The sequence below is a fragment of the Papio anubis genome, chromosome 6 (assembly GCF_008728515.1).
Source record: "Papio anubis isolate 15944 chromosome 6, Panubis1.0, whole genome shotgun sequence".
Taxonomy (NCBI): domain Eukaryota; kingdom Metazoa; phylum Chordata; class Mammalia; order Primates; family Cercopithecidae; genus Papio; species Papio anubis.
Genome location: NC_044981.1, coordinates 154390774 through 154415152, shown reverse-complemented (window position 1 = coordinate 154415152; position 24379 = coordinate 154390774). Strand labels below are relative to the sequence as shown.

Genomic DNA, 24379 nt, shown 5'->3' with positions numbered 1-24379 from the left:
GTCACCCAGGCTGGAGTGCAGTGGCACGATCTTGGCTCACTGCAACCCCCACCTCCTAGGTTCAAGTGATTCTCCTGCCTCAGCCTCCCGAGTAGCTGGGACTACAGGTGCCCACCACCACGCTTGGCTAATTTTTTTTTTTTTAGTAGAGACGCGGTTTCATCATATTGGCCAGTCTGGTCTTGAACTCCTGACCTTGTGATCCACCCACCTCGGCCTCCCAAAGTACTGGGATTGCAGGCGCAAGCCTGGCCTAATTTTTTTTTCTTTTGAGACAGAGTCTTGCTCTGTTGCCCAGGCTGGAGTGCAGCGGCACGATCTCAGTTCACTGCAACCTCCACCTCCTGGGTTCAAGCAGTTCTTGTGCCTCTGCTTCCTGAGTGGCTGGGATGTTAAGTGTACACCACCACACCCTGCTAATTTTTTGTATTTTTAGTAGAGACTGGATTTTGCTATGTTGGCCAGGCTGGTCTCAAACTTGTGGCCTCAAGTGATCCACCTGCCTCGGCCTTCCAAAGTTTTGGGATTACAGGTGTGAGCCACTAAGCCCGGCTGGCATGTATATTTTTTAGAAACAAAAGCATTCTCTTATATATCTGGAAATTAACATACAATACTATACAAATCTTACTCAGATTTTGCCAATTTGTCCCAATACTTTCCTTTATAGAAAAAATAAAAGCCTGGATCACAAGTTCTCATCATTTGCCACATCTCTTTCGTGATCTTGATCTATTTGAGGAATATTTTACAGACTGTCCTGCAGATTGGGTTTGTCTGATGTTTTCCCCGTGATGAGCTCCAGGTTAGCGTCTTGGGCAGGCAGAGCACGAGTGCCACTGTGTCCCTGTCAGCGCCTCCTGCCAGGAGTACACAATGCTGCTGCGTTCTGTTGCTGGTGGTGTCCCACAGCTGTATCCACTGTCAAGTTTTTATTCTTTCCTTTGTGATGAATACATATATTGGGGGATAGAAGTTACTCTGAGATTATGTTACTCTCTGTTACACATCAAACTTTTACCCACTAGATTTAGCCCCTTGCAAATCTTGATAGTTCGTAGATTCAAGTTGTCTTTTGCAGCTGTAGAGCATTTATAACAAACTATTTGGTATAAAGGATTGATTTGATCAATAGTTTAAAATTTGACTCGTGAGCCTTTCTTCTAACCTCTTTTTTAAAGCTAAAAACAAGTATTCTTGAATAGAACCTACCAGGCTGAAGAGTTTGTGGAAGGAAGTGTTAGAAAAATACCTGGAGGACCACCCACTGCCAATGAGTGGCCCAGAGCCTGGACTTAGGGTTTGTAAAGAAACCGCCAGTCACAGAAGAATAAAACAACAAAACACAAGTGTTTCATACAATAGGAGTTCAGGTTTTTCCCTTTTTTTAAAGTTAGTCTAAGTCATTTCCCATCAATTCATTCATTTAAGTGCATAACCGAAAGACATTGAAGGTTACTTAGCTATTGAGGTTTAAAATTTTTTCTTAGATGTTATTGTTGAAAAGAGCTAAAAATGGCCTGAGTCACTTCCTTCTGCAGGCACACACTTCCTCTATGTGGGCTTCTAAGAGCACATTATGGTATTTATTTAAGATTGGTTTCCTACTTTTAAATTTCATGAAGGAATCTATCAGAGGTAATATTATTCAACAGAATATGTTAGATTATTTTATTTCCCCTCATGTTCCATTTATTGTGCTATTTTTCTTCTTTGTATGCCAATTAGTGTGGCTACCACTTTCAAAAATTACTTTCCTAGGCTGGGTGTGGTGGCTCACACCTGTAATCCCAGGACTTTGGGAGGCTGAGGCAGGTGGATCACTTGAGATTAGGAGTTTGAGACCAGCCTGGGCAAAATGGCAAAACCCCATCTCTACCAAAAATACAAAAATTAGCCAGGTGTGGTGACATGTGTCTGGAGTCTCAGCTACTCAGGAGGCTGAGGCAGGAGGATTGCTTGAGTCTGAGAGGTGGAGCTTGCAGTGAGCCAAGAATGCGCCACTGCACTCCAGTCTGGGTGACAGAGTGAAACTCCATCTCAAAAAAAAAAAAAAAAAAATTACTTTCCTCACAATCATAATTATAAAATGAAAGGTTCTAGATCTCCCTGTTTCCTAACTAAAATATTCTTCTTTTTTTAAATTTATTTTTTATTTTATTTTGGAAGTAGGATCTTGCTGTATTGCCCAGGTGGCGTTGAACCCGGAATCAAGCAACCCTCCCACCTCAGCCTCCCAAAGTGCCGGACGACAGGCGTGAGCAACCCCAAAAATCTTTTTATTCTCTTGTTTTCTAATAACCACCTCCAGATAACGGTGGATTTTGTGACATTTCAGGCTTTTGTTCTATTAGAGCCCTCTTTTCTTAGATGATGAGCATTATTCTCATAGGAAAATATTGGTCATTGTTTTTGTCAACAGATATATTAGAAAATGAATATGTATGAAGTTATGCTATATACAGTATTCTATCCAGTATTCTCACTGTACCATGTGCTGTTGATAGATATGTAAGACTGGCTCACTTAGCATGACATCTGTTTGAGGGCACTGGTCATGTAACACAACACACACATATGTACATGGAAAATAAGTTACCTAAGGTAATGTTTGTGAATGTGGAACAGTGCGTCTTTTCTGAAGCAGCTACAACATAAACAGAGCCTCGAAGGACCAAAAACAGTAGGAATGAGGGTTATGGAGAACATTTTAGGCCAATAGAACTATGCAAAAAAGAGTTGAAGGTCAAGATGCAAGTGGCGTGCATCTGTGAGACTGAGCAGAGGACGGGCTGAGGTGGAGGGCGTTTGGAGTAAAGGAGGCCAACTGAAGCAGGTAGAAGTCCCATTCTCCAATACCTCTTTGAAAGACTGTGTATTCTAGATAAGCTAATGACTGATAAGTAATAAGTCAACATGGTAGGAGATGGATCAAAGGGATGAAAAAAATCGGGTAGATGGAAGCGATAAGATAAGGAAAAAAATAGAGTTCAGGAATTTGAAGATATCCAAGGAAATAATGACAGGGTTTTTACTCACACTGTGTTTGACACACTGGAAAACTTAACCTTAATTAGTAAGTGTTGCTTTACTCTCTTTGCTCTGACAGAAGAAAACATTGAAACGGTTTGTGCTGCTTGCACACAACTTCATCATGCTTTAGAGGAAGGAAACATGCTTGGAAATAAATTTAAGAGAAGAAGTATTCTCCTGAAGACCCTATGTAAACTAGTTGATGTTGGTTCAGACTTGCTCAGCCTTAAACTTGCAAAAATAATTCTAGCAGTAAGTTTTTCTTTCCTCTGGTCTAGTCGACTATATCACATAAAAGCTTTGTTTAATGCTTTATTTGTAAATATTACAAAGAATATTAGAAATGTAGTGTATTTGTTTAGAATCTTGGAAAAAATTAAGGTAATAAACTGACATCTCAGAATTTGACCAGGAAGTATTATCTAAGGAACTAAAGCTGAGTACATAGAAAATGTTCAAAGAAACTCTTAACATTTTTGGACTGCGACTAAGTTTAAAAAAAAAAAAAAAAAAAAGAAAAGAAGGAAGGAAAGAAAGGCAAGAAAGAAAAAGAAATAACCGTAGGCAAATACATTCGAAACGGTTGCTCAAATAACTTGACTGGAGATCAGTAGCAGATGGTGCAGGCTGTGGTTTCTCTTGGATGTTTGATTCTGTCATATGATTTAATAAATAACTAAGTAATTTAGGCCACAGTCATAATAAACCAGGTGCTTTAGGAACCAGTGTGAAACCGAAAAACAGCTGCGTGTGGTCACAGGAAGGTACCTCAGTGGTCATAGAAGGCTTTCACAAGGTGTGAGAAGAAAAGGCCAGACACCAAAAAAAAAGTCTGTAGAAACTCTGTCTCAAACAAAATGATATCATTGTTTGAGGGGAGCACTTCATTGTCTCAGCCATAAACAGTTGGAACCAAAAGATAAGCCACAATTATTATAGAATGTTCTAAGAGAGCCGCGAAAACAAATGAATGAAGCTTTGTTTTCTTGGTTTCATACAAGTAAAAGCTTTGTGCTAACACTCCATAATTTATAGAATTTAAAATCTTATAGTATACAGTGAAGGTAAGTGTTGCCATACTTACTATTAGTTAATAAGAATGCCACCTTTTCTTACACTGGTAATGAAGTCTTTCATAAAGCAGAATTTTCTGAGCATATATCTGTGTAATATCAGGGGGAGGCTACATTCTTATTTAGCTGTCAAACTATTAACTCTCTTTTTAAAAATTGTGATATGTGGTGAAGAAAGCAATACTTGTTTGAAATAGTGATTTCACTCCACGGCTCTGGTGGTGCAGCAGCTGCCCAAAGATTGCCTTTGCTATTTTAATCCGGATCCTAGACATTTTGTTCCATACCAAGCCAAAGAAAGAAAGAGTGAGGGGGAAAAAAAAAGAAAGAGCAAGAAGGAAAGGAAGGAGGAAGGAAGGAACATGAATTCTTTTAATGCTTTGCAGAGAAAATATTATTTTGGTTATTAATGGTGTCATTCAAATTAATTATCTATATATGGCACAAATTTTATTATTTTAGGGCAAAAGGCTAAATGATCTGCCAGGCAGTGAACATGTTTTGAACTAAACATATGATTAAATAAAGCCCTCTTGGTGACATTGATGGCCTTGCTGAATCAGGAGCAAGATGCTGGGCTAAAACTCCAGAGTGCAGAGCTGGGTGGGTTTGCCTTCTGACTAGCTGCAGAACCAGCATCAGAAAGGACCTTCAAATCCATCAAGGCTAACTTCCCATCTACTGCCTCGATCTCCTGTAACATTCCAGACAAGGTCTTGTTTAGCTTAGACCTTGGTGATGGGGTTCTGTGTAAAATTTTAGAAGACTACATCGTAAGAACCGTTGAAGAAGAAAAAATCAGCAAAAACTAAAGCTATATGGGACTAAGAAGTTTTTCACAATTTCTCTCTGCCTATTTATTGGCAAATACTGGCAAATGAAAGTTTTCCAGACTGTCATCTTAATTTTAATCTTTGTGTCAAAAGCTCTTACAAAATAATATACAAAAATATATAAGCTTAAATGTTACTGTATTAAGTTTTTTTAAAAGAGTACAAACAAATATATACAGTACGAATGTGACTATATTTAGGAGGGAAAAAAGTCTAGCACCCTTTGTACAGGGTAAAAAAAGAAAAGAAATACCAATAGCAAGTGTGATTATACATAGTGGCACTATTATGAGTGATTTTTTAACTTCTCTTACTTTAATTTGCCAAATTTACTTTAAATAGAATAAACTACTGTTTTTAACATAAGAAGAAAACTACCCTACCACAAGAACCTACTTTGTGCCAAGACTCTTTTTTGTTTTCTTTCTTAAAGACAAGATCTCGCTCTGTCACCCAGGGCTAGAGTACAGTGGCAAGATCACAGCTCACTGCAGTCTCAAACTTCTGGGCTCGAGTGATCCTTCTGCCTCAGCCTCCCGAGGAGCTTAGGACCACAGGCATGCACTGCCACACCTGGCTGATGTTTTAAAAATGTTTTATAGAAATGGGGTCTCGCAGGCCGGGCGCGGTGGCTCAAGCCTGTAATCCCAGCACTTTGGGAGGCCGAGACGGGCGGATCACGAGGTCAGGAGATCGAGACCATCCTGGCTAACACGGTGAAACCCTGTCTCTACTAAAAAATACAAAAAACTAGCCGGGCGAGGTGGCAGGCGCCCTGTAGTCCCAGCTACTCAGGAGGCTGAGGCAGGAGAATAGTGTAAATGCGGGAGGTGGAGCTTGCAGTGAGCTGAGATCCGGCCACTGCACTCCAGCCTGGGCGACAGAGCGAGACTCTGTCTCAAAAAAAAAAAAAAAAAAAAAAGAAATGGGGTCTCGCTATGATGCCCAGGCTAGTCTCAGACTCCTAGCCTCAAGCAGTTCTCCCACTTTGGCCTCCCAAAGTGCTGGGATTACAGGTGTGAGTCACGCACCTGGCCAGAGACTCTTCTTGACACTGGGAATACAAGTGAATGAACTAGCTCCTGCCTCTGGGGTTGCCACTGTAGCAGGGCAGACAGACAGCAAACACAGCAGATACCAAAGGAGATAATGAGAACTAAGGGAGAAACATAAAGCAGAGCAAAGGAAAGGGAGAGTAACAGGGAATTTTAAAAATACGATAGTCTACACCCCTTGCATAAATGTAAGATTTTATTATCTTTTTATGTCTTAAAGTCATAATTTTACAGTTAACAATGGAGCAGCCATACAAATTTGCTCTGAGTGTAAATTGACATTACAGCAGGCCTGGAAATTGTGGTTGTCTTTTTTCTTTTCTTCGTTTTCTTTTTTATTTTTTCTTCTTGTTATTTTAATGAAAACTCTGATACAAGAGTTTTTTTGTTTTGTTTTGTTTTCGTTTGCCACTTTTTACTAAAGATGTAAGATTTGGTGGGGGAAAGGAAAGTGAGTTTTATTCATTTTTTTCCATGAAGTTTTATTAAGTATGGAACTCATCCTACATATTACATATAGAAAGAGTAATAAATGGTAGTTTTGACCTCAAGGACTCACAATCTAGTAGAAGATAGTCAGCCGATTCAAATATATTCCCAAATATTAGGAATAATATATATTTCCATCAATATAGAAATGTTCTTCTGTTTTCTTAAGCCCTCTTATTTTCTGGGGGTTTTAAACAATGTTATTTTAAATACCTAATCATTAAACATGTATTAAGGTTCCCATTTCCTATTTTCCTCCTGGGAACAGAAGGAATCTCCATTCTGCCATGTATTACAGTTTCTGAAGCTTCCATAACAGTGTTTCCCAGACCTCAGTGTGCACATGCATCCCCTGGGGGTCTTGTAAAATGCAGATTCTGAGGCGGTACTGCTGGGTGGGGCCTGAGATTCTGCATTCCTAATGCATGCCCAGGCGATGCCGAGGTGGTTCTGTGACCTCTCTGAGGCATGCACTCCTCAAGTGCAAAATGGGAATGACAACACCGAATTTGCAGAGTTGCTCTGGAATAACTTTTGTAAGTGGCCTCTTGCAGGAGGGCATGCAGAAGCTGTACCACAGGCAGTGCTCGCCTCCTGGGGCCGCTCCAGCTGGGGGCTGACCATGGCCATCTTGGTGTCTTCTGCAGTGAGCAGCACAGTGCCTGGTACACATCAGGTGCCCAGTAAATATTTGTGGATCAAACACAGAACAAATACTTAACAAATATGCCTGACAGATTCCATTATGTTTTTTTAAGTAACTGAAAACTCATTAATAAATATTATTAAAAATAACTTTAGGCTGGGCGTGGTGGCTCACGCCTGTAATCCCAGCACTTTGGGAGGCCAAGGTGGGTGGATCACTTGAGGTCAGGAGTTCGAGACCAGCCTGGCCCACGTGGCAAAACCCCATCTTTACTAAAAATACAAAAATTAGCCGGGCATGGTGGCACGTGCCTGTAATCCCAGCCCCTTGGGAGACTGGGGCAGGAGAATCACTTGAGCCCGGGAACAGGAGGTTGCAGTGAGCCAAGATCATGCCATTGCACACTAAGCTGGGGGAGAAGAGCGAAACTCCGTCTCAAAAAATAAATAAAATAACTTAAAAGATAGTTTTTAATAATAAACTAATCACCTATATGTCATCCTTTTCACACAGAAATAATTTTTTGTTCAGATGACTTTATTCCTACAAACACATTTTTACACCTTTGCAATGAGGGCACATAGTATTTCCATCTAACAGTAGGTTATAAATGTTTCCCTCTTTAAACATAGTGTTCACAGTTACGCTTTTTTGTGACTGCTTAATGTGAATAGTATTGATGTCCCACAGTTTATTAAACTATTCCCTAATATTGGATATTTAGGGTGTTTTTTATTTTTCTTTTTTACTACTTTAAATACACAGCTAATTTAGACCATTTGATTCAGTCAGTCATCCTATACTTTGCTTTTTTTTTTTTTTTAAAAAAAACCAACTATATTTCCTTATCACCCTGTGTTTAGTTTACTTAGATCTTTTTGTATGATTTAGAAGACCATTTTATTTTCTTTTTTCTTTCTTTTTTTTTTTTTGAGACGGATTCTCGCTCTGTCACCCAGGCTGGTGTGCAGTGGTGCAATCTCGGCTTACTGCAACCTCCGCCTCCCGGTTTCAAGTGATTCTCCTACCTCAGCCTCCTGAGTAGCTGGGATTACAGGCACGTGCCACCACACCCGGCTAATTTTTGCAGTTTTAGTAGAGATGGGGTTTCACCATATTGGTCAGGCTGGTCTCGAACTCCTGACCTCGTGATCCACTTGCCTCAGCCTCCCAAAGTGCCAGAATTACAGACGTGAACCACTGCATCCAGCCTAGAAGGTAATTTTCAAATTTGGATGTTACTTGTGATTATCTCAAAGCATTCCAGAAATAGACCTTAAAAAGAAATATGTGTGTATTATCAAATTAAACAGTATTAAGTTTTCTTTTATACAAATGATAAAACCAAAAGCTTCCCCCTTTCTTTTCTTTCCTTCGTCTCTACTATGTATTCTTTTCTAAATTAATGTGAAATTTTGGTATTCTTCTTTCTCTACTTTTGTGTTTTAATGCAATTACTCTAATTAAATGTATTAGCAGTATACTGCACCCCTTTCTTCCTCATATACTCCTTTAAAAGTAACTAATAATCACACATATAAATATGAGACTTGGCTGGGCGTGTTAGCTCACACTTGTAATCTCAAACTGGGAGGCTGAGGTGAGAGGATTGTTTGACCTGCTAGTTTGAGACCAGCCTGGGCAACATCTCTACCAAAAAAAGTTGAAAAAATTAGCCAGGCACGGTGGCACATGCCTATAGTCCCAGCTGCTCTGGCGGCAGAGGCAAGAGGATTGATTGAGCCCACGAGGTCAAGGCAGCAGTGAGCTGTGATGGCGGCATCACGGCACTCCAGCCTGGGTGAAAGAGCAAGACCCTGTCTCTGAAAAAAAGAAAAGAGAGAGAGACTTTATGAAGTAAGAAATAAGTAAGGAGAACAGATTGGAGGTTCCTCAAGAAACTAAAAATAGAGCTGCTGTATGATCTGGCAACCCCACTGCTAGGTATATACTCAGAAGAAAGGAAATCAATATATCGAAGAGATATCTGCACTTCTATGTTTATTCCACACTGTTCACAGTCGCCAAGATCTGTCATTAAAATGTTTATTCTAAAGATCATTTATATTGTATTTACTATAATTGAGTTAATTAGATACCACAGTTAGCAAATATGTGGTCTAAATTTTTCAAAGTTGATTTCTTTAGAACTTTTCTTCATGTTTAAAAATACTCTTGCTGCACTTTAAAAATAGATGTTTGTGGTTTATTTTTTTAAAATACAGCATATCTTTATTTCCTTCTGCAATAGAGATGTGTTTCTTTCTCTGCAGCTTAAAGTGAGTAGAAAGAATCTTCTTAATGTCTGCAAACTTATATTTAAAATTAGCAGGAATGAGAAGAATGATTCTTTGATTCAAAATGACAGCATTCTGGGTGAGTGTCATTCAGTGCTACTATTGAGCAAATGTACTTGAGTAAAAATTAGGTATCTGGAGAGAAAATGTATAATCAATGATAGCAGGAATATTTTGTTTTGTAGAAACATGCAGAAGTTTTGCGATGCTCATTTTTACTTTGTCCTCCTCTGTTTTCCACATTCAGTTGAATGTGTCCTGTGGTAGTTTGCTCTTTTCTTTCAACACCTGTAGTAACATTGTGTGATTTACAAAGTGTTCCCCATTTAAGAATTCATTTCCTGGACTTGGATTTAATATATAGAAAAATGCATGTAATAGTATTTGACATAATTGAAAATTTTAGTCTTTAATATACTAGGAATGACTGAAAGTTGAAAGACATCTATAACTGTTATAGAAACCTGACATCACAATGTTTCAAATTTGTAGGTAAGGAAGTTTTATTACACCTTGTCTAGCTCATGCCTAATTTTTGTTGTACTTCTAAAAAATTAAGATACCTAGTTACCTAAATGGAAATGTTTTTATGAATTAATATTGCTGATACAAGAAGAGAAGATACAAAGTATCTTCCATGCAGCAACATGGAAAATATTTTGAGTTCTGTTTTTGCAACATAGGATAAATTATCTTTTCATCTTTCTTTGCCTCTGGCAGACAGGGACAAAACCAGTACTGAAAGAAATGTCTAATGTTGAATCAACTAATTAAGAATTGTAGACTGAAAACAATCATCTCAAATTATTACATGGGCATTAATGTAATTAAATGTGAGATATGTATTATTAACCTTATTGGATTTGCCTGGATTACTCGTAAAACCAAGTAGTGGTATGTTATTGAACAAATGTTCTTAAGTTGTCTTGGGAAAAGGATAGGTGTTGTATTCAAGTTATCTTTTTCTAGGGTGATTGAGATTTTTTAAAGCTCCTGTCATGGATTTCCCACTAATAATACAGAAACAAATATATTCTTAAAGACTTATTGAAATTTAACTCTTAAATTTGTTAAATTATTAGTATTCTATGACTCAAAATTTTTGTAACAAAAAATAAAGGCCAATAAATAATTAGTAAGAGGCAAGGAATGACATTAATTAAAATAATACTTTCTCTTATTTATTAATAATCCCATCCTTTTGCTGAAATTACTATTACAGAGATTTGTCTTAACTAAAAGTAAGCTTTTCTCTTTATACGATATAACTCTTAACAAGCACTTGAATGTAGATTTTGGTAAACATATTTTACAAAGTGTATTTTATGTTCACACGCAACTTATTTAATATATTTATCTCCCGCTGTTATACTCAGACATTTATAATAATTCATCTCTTTGACAGAATCATTGTTGGAGGTACTAAGAAGTGAAGACCTGGAAACTAACATGGAAGCTTTTTTATACTGTATGGGGTCTATAAAGTTCATTTCTGGAAATCCAGGATTTCTTAATGAAATGATCAGCAAAGGTGCTGTGGAAATACTGATAAATTTGATAAACCAAATAAATGAGAACACCCAGAAATGTGGTACATGTTTGCCTAATTCGGGCCACTTGCTAGTCCAGGTAAGTATTTTACTTGAAAAGATTAGACGTGTAAAATTAGTTTTCACATTGCCTAATGCCAGTTTTAAAAGAATGGCATGCAAGAGGCCCCTATAGCCAGGTATGGGTGCCCGGCCTCCAAGGGCAGCAGCCACAGCCCACCTCCACCCCATGAGGACCTGGTGCCTGTTGTCCTGGACGGGCTATTCCATGGCTATTACCAGAGCAGCTCTCCACACAGTATGCACTTTCACTGCCCTGCAGAGAAAGCAGGCCTGGAAGAAGGGAAAAGTTGTACCTCTCTGCAAAACAATTGCATGTTGGAGTCAAATTTTAGCAGGCTGTTTAGTATTGAAGATGGGCCTGGCCCGGAGATGATTTATGATGATTGGTAGCTAATGTCATTACTCTTGTATCTTCAGTAAGAAACCGAAGGTAATGGGATTGAGTGGACAGTCATTGAGGTGGGTATGTAGATACCAGGCAGCCCCGAGACTGTAGGAATGCAGGGAACAAAACTGGATGCACTGAATATAAACAGAGCAGGTAGACCAGTTTTGTTATGTGTTAGGGTTTTGTTGCTTACGTTGTAGCAGATTAAATTTCATAGTTAAATTATTTTCACTGGAGCTGCTCTGGCTTGGATACTCTTTTTTAGATGAGATTTTATCTTTAATAGCATTTGTATGTCAAATAATGGCATCTTTGATGTAATAATTCATAGGATTTGAAATGTGCTTGTCAGTTAATGAGGATTGAGCACTCAGAGCACTCTAAGCTATTAGGAAACTGTTAAAAATTAGATTTAGGCCCTGTCTTCAAGGTGCTTAAAGTATTTGGATGATGATTAATTTTGGACTTTGTGGTCTGTCTCCATTTTGAAGAAGATTGTGAAAACCTCTTTGAGTCATAAATGTGCACAGTTTTTCTGTGTGCCCTGTTTTGGCTAGGAAGGCTTCAGAAACATTTTCCATGCTCCCAGTGTCATTGAATCATTCAATTTTTTTCCCTCAATGAAAATAGTAATTTCTGATTATAGACTAATTATATTTCCTGTTAAAATGCTGAAAAGTATAAGAAAGAATATAAAAATCACCTGCAATGGTTTCACCCTCAGATAACACCTCCAGCATTTTGGTGGTCATTTATATACATGTACATAATTTAATAGAATTCTCACTTTTTTTTTTTTTTTTTTTTTTTGAGACAGAGTTTTGCTCTTGTTGCCCAGGCTGGAGTGCAATGGCACGATCTCGGCTCACCGCAACCTCCACCTCCCAGGCTCAAGCGAATCTCCTGCCTCAGCCTCCCTAGTAGCTGGGATTACAGGCATGTGCCACCACGCCCGGGCAATTTTGTATTTTTAGTAGAGACAGGGTTTCTCCATGTTGGTCAGGCTGGTCTCGAACTCCTGACCTCAGGTGATCCGCCCGCCTTGGCCTCCCAAAGTGCTGGGATTACAGGCATGAGCCACCATGCCCGGCGAATTCTCACTTTTTAAATAACCTGTTACTTTTAATAGTCACTTTTGTTTGTTGTCTATCATTCTCTTCCCTCCCTGTTTCTCCTTAACATTGTTCACACTGATGTGTTCAGCACCTTTTAATACACACACAGGATTTAACAAATGGAATATTCTATGCCCTTCTCTCTCCTCATTTAACAATACGTAGTAAAAATCCCTTGAGTTAACCCTAAAAACTTATTTAATTTTTCTTAACAACTGCATAATATTCTGTGATTAGGATATATCTCAAATTCTCAACCATTCCCATATTGAGATATTCACTCTGTTTTAAATTTTTATGTAACAGCTTATGGGATTCTTGTCTAGTTAATCTCTTTCCAACCCCATCTTATACACATATAAATGTTTGCTGTTTGCATCAACTATGTCACGGGTGTGTGTGTGTGTGTGTGTGTGTGTGCATGCGTGTGTGCGCGCGTGTGCATGTGTGCACAGTTGAGTGTTACTGTTACCAAAAATATATCAAATCAAGAAAGGGGACCTCTGGTGTCTCTGGTGTGCACATACAGTATATTGCTGCCTGTGTTACTCTTTTATTTCCATTTTCCCTGGATTCAGCATCCTCAGGTGCAACCTGATTCAACAGGTCAGATCCCCTCTCCTTTCCTGACATTTGTGTCCCCTACCTCTAGGGGGCACTGTAGAAGTTCCTCCTCACTGCCCACCACCACTTGCCACCACCTGATGGCAGTGGGCTATGTCATTGTCTCCAAAGCCTTCCTTGAAACCAGCCTAAGGCCTGGCATATGTGGCCCATACCCCTGTCTAGCAGGAGAAAATGGAGCCCATTATGGCATCCACCTGAACTTACTCCAGCTGTGATCACCAAATGCCATTTGTATCAACTGTATCACTGTGTGTTTACAGATTTGGGGAGGAAGGAGACATTGTTTTCGTCTTTATCATTTGCAGAATTCCCTGAATGGGACACTTCCTCATATTTAATGAAAACAAAAACTGTTTTGTATCATATGAATGATAAAATGTAAACAACAAGACTTCACTCCAAGAGCAGATGAAAGTCTCTGCTTTTTTTTTTTTTGAGATGGAGTCTTGCTCTGTGCCCAGGCTGGAGTACAGTGGCGCAGTCTCAGCTCACTGCAAGCTCCACCTTCCAGGTTTCACACCATTCTCCTGCCTCAGCCCCAAGGAGCTGGGACTACAGGCGCCCACCACCACACCTGGCTAATTTTTTGTATTTTTAGTAGAGATGGGGTTTCACCGTGTCAGCCAGGATGGTCTCGATCTCCTGACCTTGTGATCTGCCCGCCTCGGCCTCCCGAAGTGCTGGCATTACAGGCATGAACCACCGCGCCCGGCCGAAAGCCTCTGCTTTTGTGAATGTGTAACACTGACTGACTTTTCACCAGCTGGTTCATGTGCAAATTCAGCCAGACAGATCTGGCCACAAGCAGAAGTGTCTGTTTACACCAGCTTTGAGAACCTGGTAACTCCAGCTCAGGAGGCTTTTTTTTTAATTTTTTTTTTTTTTTTTTGAGACAAAAAGCCTGTCACCCAGGCTGGAATGCAATGGTGTGACCTCGGCTCACTGCAACCTCCACCTCCCAGGTTCAAGCGGTCCTCCTGCCTCAGCCTCCTGAATAGCTGGGATTACAGGGGCCCGCCACCACACCCGGCTAATTTTTTTTTTTTTTTTTTTTTTGGTATTTTTAGTAGAGACAGGGTTTCACCATGCTGGCCAGGCTAGTCTCAAATTCCTGACCTCAGGTGATCTGCCCACCTTGGCCTCCCAAAGTGCTGGGATTATAGGTGTGAGTTACTGTGCCTGGCCAGGAGGCATTTTTAAAAGCGGCTTTTTTCAATTGAAAAGATAAATTTACTTATGGCTGTAGTAAGAATAAAATAATGTCTGCCAGCCAGAGAGAACATGACGAGGGCAAAAAAGATACAAGCAGGCCACATCTAGTGGCGTGACTGCTTTTCTTCTACAACTTTCAACCCCAAGAACCTCAGTAGCTTCGGAACACTTTCTGGGGACCTCATATTACAAAACTTCGCTTGCTTTAACATCTGGCACAGCATTAGAGTCATCTTGTTTTCCAAAAGCAGTTCCATTGGACGCATGGAAAGAGTGGAAAACATCTTCCAAAGCTGGACGTTGAAGATTGTACAGGATTTGGGAAACTAGAATAAAGGGAAAAGGATGTTGAACACTCAAGTGGGAAATAAATAAGGTGTGTTTGGGAGGTACTGAAGAGGTAGGGCTGTCTAGAGTAGGGATTCTGTGTGGGCATCTTGGAAGGTGAGATTCAGAAGGTACAGCCATGAGTCTCGGATACCAGCTGCCAAGAGTGGACTTGGGGCAATAAGGAGCAGTTGGAGGTGAGTGCATAGGGGGACGAGATGAGATCAGAGTGGCAGAAAGATGAATGTGCACAAAATGTGAAACTGATAAAGACCCAATAGCTGAAAAGTGATGGGAGGAGAACGTATCTGTGGTACATGACAGATTGGAGGGCTAAGATCTCAAACACAGCAGCCCCAGTTAACAGGCATTGCTGCAGTTAGATTTTAGACTGATTAGAGTGGAGATAAAGGAATGGGTATGAAGGAAAAGCTCCTCCAAAGCACATGGACTAATGTTGCTTAGAGGAAAAAAAAAAACCACAGTGTTGAACTTCGGAAGGTCTTCTTTGTGTTGTTTCTTACATATATGTATCTGTATGGCTGTATGCATTAATATATGTTTATCACCTGGTGGCTGAAATCAAGAGACACTCATTGCACAAGTTTTGTGGCGTGGCTGCTCTGTGCCAGGCATCTTCTGGGTGGTAAGAAAGGAGAGCTGCCAGTAGGCACCTACTTTTTGATGATCCCTGTATCCAGATAATAGTATTCCAATGCTTATTCTTCTGCAAAATTATGGTACTTCCACATGGCCAACATTGCACTCAGTTCTGCATGTCAGACATGTAATAGCATTTTGAGAAGGACAAGATACTCAGAGAAACTGGGTGCTGCCACCTGTGCATCAAGTCAAAGTGTGAATAGTCCCAGGCTGGCAGAACTGGAGATGCGAGTTTGTCTGTAAAATCATAAGAGTAAAGCAGGTTAAACTGTGCCTGTTCACTGAACTCCAGAACCCTAGAATTTAGGGGGAGCTCCCTGGAACTTGGAAAAAGAGAAATATAGGCCAACTAACAAGCAAGGCCCCTAAATGCCAGTAGTAAATTGCACCACCAAGGAGGTGGCACAGATGGAAAGAGGAGCTTGTCAGTGTTGCTCTAGAATGGATTATCGTGAGGTGTTAGGGTTCATCTGTGGCCTTTGAAAAGCAGCCATTGAGCAGGCATGACACAGGAGCTGAGGGAAACTCCTGGAGTCACCTCCATCTGAAAGTCTATTTTGGTCTCCCTTGTGCCCTTTCCTGGAGAACAGAGAAGAGTCTTCTATGTCACAATCACAACCAAGCCCAAATTCTCCCAGTGTCTCCTTTGTCCTCTGTGTCTTGAGAACATCATGTACAAAGCTGCTTTGCTGTAATTGAAGGAAATCTCAATGTACTTATGTTAACAGCTAGGTAATTTATAGGTGGACAATGTAACTATTAAAGCTCAGATTGACGTGAACTTTCATGCCTGTTTTTTGGATTCACTTGTACTTCCAATCTGTTTTTTCTTTACAGCCTGACCCACTTGATTTTGAATTCAATCCTTAGAGAAATGTATCCTTTCCCTGCTTTAGATATACTATTTTTGAAGTTAAAACTGTTCTGCAGCACCCCAGGTAACATGGTTTACTTTTCCTCTCCGCAGCCCCCACCCCCGCTTCTCTGGCCCCTAAGCCTGCAGACACCTCCCTAGCGGCTCCCACAAATCCAGATCCTCTCCCCCTTCCTCAGTACCATACCACTGTCATATTCTTCCTTTTTCTAAATGGAAGTTTCTCAGGAAGGTCGGTCCTCCCACCTCATCAGTCCTTTCCTTCCTTCACTCGGTTCCTTCCTTTTGTTTTTAGGGTTTAGGGTATAGGAAAGTGTATTGAACAAAGAGAGCTGACTCAGACAATTTGAGCCTGGATAGTTCAGAAAATGATAAATGATAGTATCATGAAATTAGAGAAATTAGAGAGTTATAGACAGGAATGGATTTGGTGAGAGGAGGAAAGAAAATTATGGGAAGAAAATTATGTAATTAGCTTTATTTTTATTTTTTAATTTTTAATTTTTTTTTTTTTTTTTTTTTTTTGAGATAGAGTCTCACTCTGTTGCCCAGGCTGGAGTGCAGTGGCGGACTCTCGGCCCACTGCAACCTCTGCCTCTCAAGTTCAAGTGATTCTCCTATCTCTGCCCCCAGAGTAGCTAAGATTACAGGCACGTGCCGCCATACCTGATTACATTTTGTATTTTTAGTACAAAACTAAAATTGTTTAGTAGGTCTCTAGTAGAAACAGGGTTTCACCATATTGGCCAGACTGGTCTCGAACTCCTGACCTCAAGTGATTCACCCGCCTCAGCCTCCCAAAGTGCTGGGATTACAGGTGTGAGCTACTGCTCCTGGCTGAAATTAGCTTTAATATAAAACTTTCAGATGCCAGCAGAATAGCCATGCAGGCCTGTCGAGTAGGAAGTAGGAGGTATGAGCTGAGGCTTAGAAGAGAAGGTAAGACCAAAAATACAAATTTAGGGTCATCTACATGGAGGTGATGGTTGAAGGTAGAAAAGACAATGAAATTACCCAAGGAGAGAGTAGAGAAAGAGCAGAGGGACTGACGACAGATGGTGTGGAATGGAAAGAGGAAAGGAAGTGACCAGGAAATGAAGGGCAATGTACAAGAGTAGAGATTTTCTCCGAAAGGATGGGTCAGCTTTGGCAAATGCTGCAGAGAGCGTGTAGGGGAAGAGGAGTCCCGCCACTTTGTTTGGAGCAGTGTGAATAGGCGAGCGAGGGGTGTGCGGGGGCCATCTCCTAGGACAACAGTGTGCTCTCTTGCTCTCTTTCAATCGTATAATTCTTTATCTCTGTATTTTTTAATTAAAAGGTGTTTTGATATACTTGGTTTTGTTTTGTTTTGTTTTGTTTTTTAAATTTCTGAGCCCTAGAGTGAGCTCCCCACTTTGGCTGAGCTGAGCTCCATCCTGTATTCAGTGTTTGCCATCAGGAACCCTGATGGTTCATTCAACCCTGGACTGTGTTGGGGCAGGCCCAGTGCCGCCGCCCTGCATGGTCCAGTGAGGAGAGCACCGCACTGGAGCCCCCAGCCTGAGCTGGACGCTCAGCTGGGACACTGAGCCCACCTTACCCTCTGAGCCTCACTTTCCTGTCTCTAAAGTGCTGACTATGCCTGCCTTAAAGGGCAGCTGGGAAATGAAATGAGATGATCCAGTAAAGCGCCCATAACAGGGTAAGGCACATAGTAGGCACTCACCAGAAAGCCATTCAATAAAATAAGATCAGAATTACCCAAACCTGAAGCTTCAAAGAGCAATTACTTCTGATAGGATAAAAACGTAATCACAAGAAACTTAAGAAGACAGAGTCCAGGATGGATTTCACATCTTTAATCTTTTTGTTGTTTGGGCTTTGATAAGCAATGTGGAGAAGAGCGCCAAAGAGAAACTAAAATTGGAGGAGGGTGTTAGAGTAATGTATGAGATTCTGGGTAAATGATGGACCCCAATTCTCAGAGCCTACTATTCTCTGCTTCAAGATTTGGGGAATTTAAGAGAGGCTTTCAACTGAAGTCTGGGGATTTGACCAAGCAGTGACTTAAGTTATTATTAGTAATTAAGGATTGTATCAAGGTGGCTGGGGTCTTTTAAATCTTGCTTCAGTTATGTTCAATAGTTTTAAATGCAGAGATTAATGCATTTGTATTTAGGTGTTTAGATAATTATAGGTATGCGTACTTATGCTGGAAATTATGTTAATTCTTTCTCTTGCGCCACCCCACCTGTTGGGAGCCTGCCTCTTCAGACTGTGGAATCAGAAGCAAGGTAGCAGTGTCTGCCAGTAGAACTTTGCTCTGATTATTGGAGGAAGTAAACTGCTTACCTATAAAATGGCAGCAAATAGCCCCATGATTTATTTCCTAAGTTCTTACAGATAATTTTTTTGGAGATTTGATAATTTAAACCAAATTTAAAGCATTTATTTTGAAGGTTTTGCTTGAATAGCAAGCAGCAGATGAGGTTTTTTAATTTTCTTGTTGTTTTAATTAAGGTATAATCTACATCCAATGACGTGCTTAGATCTTATATGTTTGATGAGTTTGACAAAAGTAGAAAGCCACATAGCCCCTACCCTTATCAAGATACAGAAGGTTTCTGTCACCTCAGAAATTTCCTCCCACCTCTTCTCATTAATCCTCATTCTTCTACCCTCCTCCCAGAGGGAACCATTCTTCTGATCTCTTTCACCATAGATAAGCTCTGCCTGTTCTAAAACGTTATATAAACGGAATATACAGCATGTACCCTTTTGTGTCTGGCACCTTTTTAAACTTTTATTTTGAACTAAGTATAAATCCACAAGATGTTGCAAAAATAGTACCGAGAGGTCCTGTGTACCCATCACCCGGCTCCTCCCAGTGGTGATATCTTACATAACCATTGTACATTATCAAACCCAGGAAATTGATATGGATATGCCGTAGTTACCTAGAGTACTATATCTGGCTTATTTTGCTTAGCATATTGCTTTTGAGATTAGATGAAGCATTTTTAGGGGTTAGTCTTTGGTATTGATCACTACACTGGCTAATTTTTGTTTTGTTTTTGTTTTTAGGGATGGAGTCTTGCTCTGTCGCCCAGGCTGGAGTGCAGTAGCGCGATCTCGGCTCACTGCAAGCTCCACCTCCCGGGTTCAAGCAGTTCTGCCTCTGCCTCCTTAGTAGATGGGATTACGGGCGCACGCCACCACTTTTTTAATGATGTATTTGTTAATAAGAAGGGGACAGCTATTTTCTACTTATGGGGTTTCCTTCCTATAAAAGAACTGCTGGCAGCATAACTAACCACTCACGTGCCCAGTTGCCACAAGAGAGTAGGCATTCGGGGCCCAGGTTCTTCCTCTTCCCTTCTCTTCCCTTTCCTAGGAAGGAGCTATCTATAGGCAACTCATGTTCTCTGATTTTCCAGGGACAGCAGAACTGAAGATCTGAGAAGACTCAGAGACCTAAACATGTAATGCCTTGGGTTTTTTACTTGGAAATAAGAGACTAAGGAGGATGGGGATGGGGAGAAAGTTATCACTGTGGTTGGAGGATGTGGCTTATAGCTGAGGCAGGCATGCTTTCTAACCCTGAACCCTAGAATTAGATTTACCCACCCAGTCACAGACCTCTTCTGTCCCTGGAGGAGCAGAACACCTGTGTTCTGATGGCAGCTCACTTCTGAAAGAGGAAGGGAAGAGAGGGACCAGGTAGGGGCTGGACTGGGAGTGTCCGATTCCTATCCCAAACTCACCAATCAGGAAGTGAGGGTAGTGGATGGCCAGGAGTGTTATGCTAAAAGACAGATCAAGGGTGGAAAATGAGGCTCCTACTGTGTCTGGGGAGAGCCATTTGCTCTCCATTAGTGCTCTGCCTGCTCAGCCTCCTTTCTTCACTGTAGATATATTAGTTGTGGCAGTAAGGAAATGTCACTAACTTTAGCATTTAATTGTGAATAGTGGTTTCATTGCTTGGTAGGTCTTAACGCACTATCTTTTTCAGACTCCTTTTTCTTGTTTTGCTGCATTGCCATTCTAAATTGTTTGTATGATATTCAAAATTTCTCCTGTATTGATATATACATAGCCACAGCTGGAAGAATCAGGTACCTACTCATTTTAGTGAGGTAACTGACATAGAGGCAGTAAATGGAGAAACAACAATAAACAGAGCCAAAGGGTTTAAGGAGGACAGAAGCATTTCCTGCTAAGTCGGACACCCATGGTAGGGATATGCCAAGTAGGCCTGTGTAGCCAGGCACCAAGTGTTATCAAGGATTCTTAATTAATGTTACCTTCATATGCATATATCTTAATGAATTCCAATAAAAGCTTAGAAATGTTTGTTACCAGTGATTTCACATGTCTAGCAGCATCTTGTCATTGGTTTCTTTTGTCTTAGCCAGAACTGTACAAATCATACATGAGACAATATGAAACTTCTTGGGTTACCACACAGGCTCTGGTTTTGGCATATATGTGGCCTCAATTGGGCACAAATTCAAAGAAATGAATGTGCTTTTATTAATAGAGGGAGATGGTTTAGCTGAGGTTGGAAAATAGTGGCTTTGGTCATAAATCATTTCACACTGTTTGTGGTCTCTGGCGGCTGTGTTTATTCTTTTACATCATTAGTGGGAAGTCAACCATTTTGCAGTTGGCAGTTAAGTTGAGACAAAGCTCGAGGGATTTCAGATGTGGATATTCCAGATGATTGCAAAATGTTTTTAGAGACCAGTGCCAAATAGAGTAGGGAGGCAATAGACCAAGAAACGGAGGCCAGGGCACTAGCCTACCTGGGAGCTGATAGACTTCTGAGCTTCAGTGAGTCACAAGCTCCTCTGATCTGGGGCAGCTCTGATGGCAGGTTGCCTTCTAGAGCAGAATCTGGTGAGTTCCTTGAGGATGGAGTACTCTGATGGAGGAAGGGCACAGAGGGGAAAGAGAGGGCCATCCACTCTGGACATGATCAGTGTGTGTGGAGGTTGCCCCCCCTTGCACCCACCCACTGCAGTAGAGAATGCAGGAATGAGACCACAGCTGCTGGGCCTGTGTTGTGTCCTCAAGTCCGGTGATCCAAGTCAGGAGAACCACCCCTCCGCTTTTTTTTTTTTTTTTTTTTTTGTCTTGAGACAGAGTCTGACTGTCACTCAGGTTGGAGTACAGTGGTGCGATCAAAGGCATGGCTCACTGCAGCCCCAGCCTCTGGGGTTCAGGTGATTCTCCTGCCTCAGCCACGAGAGTTGCTGGGATTACAGACCTGAGCCACTGGGCCCAGCCCCATATTTTAAGACAAAGATTTCTTGTGTTTGCTAAGGTTTCTCAACTAATTAATAGTTGAAAACACAATTTGAAATTGGTAATTAAGTACCTATAGTCAACTTGAAAAAAACAGAAGCTAAAGCTTTTGAGTTCTCATTTTACTGTATTAAAATGTAGTTGTACATTTATGAATGATCTAATTTCTTCTTAGTACATTTTTTCTCTTTAAAATGGGTCTCCCAATACTGACTGCACAATGAAAACGTTGAGACTTACATAATTCAATGTGAGCTGGGTAGCTTTGCCAACTCTTCGGGTGTTTTACCTGACTGCGGGTGGTACCTGTTATGATCAAAGAATTTGGGGAACGTGGAAAGAAGCTGCCTCAGAAAAGTGAGCACCAGAAGGTTGTCGAGTGTAGCGCAGTTATTTTTCAGCAGTAGATTAGTGACCAGAAGCAAAATGGAGTGTTTCTTCCTGGGTATCTGCCGAAACCCTAGTTCCCCTTTTGCCCTAAACATCACCTAACAATTGCTAATAAGCAAGGAAACTTACATTTTTATTAGTCCTCTTTGTGGATTATCAGTGTCATTTTCTTCTCTTTTTTCTTCTTCCTACTGGCTACCTTCAGGATTGCAAGTCCCACAGGATTGCAAGTTAGGAGATGGGGAAAAAGATGGGAATTAAAACTTGTGTTTTTCAGTGTGCTATTTCTTGGTGAAATGCTACGTAAGAGGTTGGGAATTTCTCTACTAAGTCCTTTAGAGACTAAACAAGTATCTAGGTGTTCATTTAACTTAGACTTTTTTAAAGTAAGGGATTTGAGGTGGTTTGAAAGATGATATACAATAAAAAAGAAAAATGTGTGTTTAAGTTTGTGCGTTTATAAATAATACAAATTAGAATAGAAAGTTAAGAAAGAAATGGATGCAGACCTCCAAGCATAAAAAGCTTGGGCTTTGGTTAACTCCTGCTTTGGGGGCGGGCCCAGTGGGTGGGCTTTCCTTGGGGGCGGGAAATAAAGCCTGTGCTGTAGGGCACAGAACTCATTGATAATTCTCACAGATTTATCTCTGTTCAACTGACAGTTCTTGTGTTTTGTTTTGTTTTTTTTTAAATTTTCACTTGTATGTAATGAATTCAAAAGTTGGAGCACAATTCAGAGTTAAATGGGTCGGCTTGGAACTTGCCTTTACTGTGACCACATGATTTAGCTAGACTCTCCTCCCCACACCTCCCCGCCGTTTTGTTTTTTTTTTTTTTGCATTTTTTTTCCAGAAAAGGCTACTGGTCTGAGCATTCAGGGCCCCACCATCACCCCACAGTGAGATTGGTGGCTCTCAGAGGTTGGTGACAAGTCTCTCAAGATAGAGGGCCATCAGAGCTGCGTCTGAGTGGTGGCCTCTTCCTGATCCTTCACCCTCAGGGCTTTAGGCCCTGGTTCACCCAGGCCTCTGCTAAGCTCCTGCACTTTCTTGCCAGAGGTGTCTTAAAGGGAAAAACCTCCCTTTTGTCGCTCCTGTCCCTTCTTTCTTTCTTCCCCCTCCTCATTCCCCTGTTCCTCCCCCTTCTCATTCACTCATCCAGCCCTCCGGCAGCTGAATATTTAAGAGCTTTTTATGAGCACATTTGTTGTCCTCTGAGTAGAAAGGGGAATAAGAAGTGGTTTGTACCCTAGAGGAGCTCACCATGGGAGAGAAGATGCCTGAAGACAAGTGACAATGCTTCTGTGATGGGCGTTGTAGGGGCAGGAACAGGATGCTTTGGTAACTGGAAGAGGAAGTGACTGATCAGCCTCGGAAAGGATTTCGTAGAGAAGTTATCTTGAACTGGGTTTTGAAAAATGAGCAGGAGGCCAGGTGCAATGGCTCATGCCTGTGATCCCAGTACTTTGGGAGGCCGAGGTGGGCAGATCACTTGAGGTCAGGAGTTCAGGACCAGCCTGGCCAACATGCAAAAACGTGTCTCTACTAAAAATACAAAAATTAGCGGGGCGTGGTGGTGCTTGCCTGTAATCCCAGCTACTCAGGAGGCTGAGGCAGGAGAATCGCTTGAACCTGGGAGACGGAGGTTGCAGTGAGCCGAGATCGAGACTCCGTCTCGAAAAAGAAAAAAGAAAAGAAAAATGAGCAGGAGATGGCCAGGGGGAAAAGGGGTGGCAGAGTGTAATCGAGGACACTCTGGACGGAGGAAGCCGCCTATTCAAAGGCATGGCGTCATGAAGGGATGAAGACCTCGTGTGGTGCAGTCTGAAGGATGGCCAGGTGGTGCGGAGGCAAAGGAGATGAATTTGGAGGGATGAACTGCACTTCAGAGACTGAGGAACCATTAGGCTATGGGTGCTACTGGCTGGGCCAGAAGTCACAGGAGGCCTTTGAACAGGGAAGGCGTGGCTTTCAGATGCCCCCTCTGGCAGCAGTGAGCAGCTGTGGGGGTGAACTGTGGAAGGAGCCCATCCAGGGGGCTGTAGAGTTTGGGTAAGAGATAAAGTAAGCTTAAACTGAACCAGTGACGCTGGTGATGGAGAGAAGGGGTGAACGTGTGACCGGTAAGGTGGGGAAAGGGGTAGGGCCTGGGAGGGAGTTTAGGAGCCTGGGAAGGGGCTGCTGTCAGAAATGAGATAGGCTAGAGAACAAATACACAGAGGCCAGTCCCCTTCCAGAGAGTTCATTTTTCTTTCATCCATTATTTTTCACTCCTCTGCTTTAAAACAAATCTTAAAATCTGTCTACCTCAGAGATATGTCTGCTTAGCCCATAGTGTTCTGATATCCCAGTCTTTCCTTTGTAGATGTTATCCCCTTCATTCATTCCATTAATAAATGCCTATTGAGCGCCCACATGTACCAGGCACTGGACCTGGAGCTGGATGCACAGTGGTGAAA

The 24379-nt window shown here is 41.2% G+C and overlaps 1 protein-coding gene across 8 annotated transcripts in view; it reads left to right on the top strand.

Annotated features, from left to right (window-relative positions):
• ARMC2 (armadillo repeat containing 2) overlaps positions 1 to 24379 on the top strand; it is a 127704-nt gene that overhangs the window by 54286 nt on the left and 49039 nt on the right. For all 8 annotated transcript variants that reach the window (XM_003898341.5, XM_003898342.3, XM_021938030.2 and 5 more), the window contains 3 exons: positions 3110 to 3285; positions 9403 to 9505; positions 10832 to 11055. In XM_003898341.5, the coding sequence (XP_003898390.2) occupies positions 3110 to 3285; positions 9403 to 9505; positions 10832 to 11055 (503 nt within the window). The remainder of the gene's footprint in view (positions 1 to 3109; positions 3286 to 9402; positions 9506 to 10831; positions 11056 to 24379) is intronic.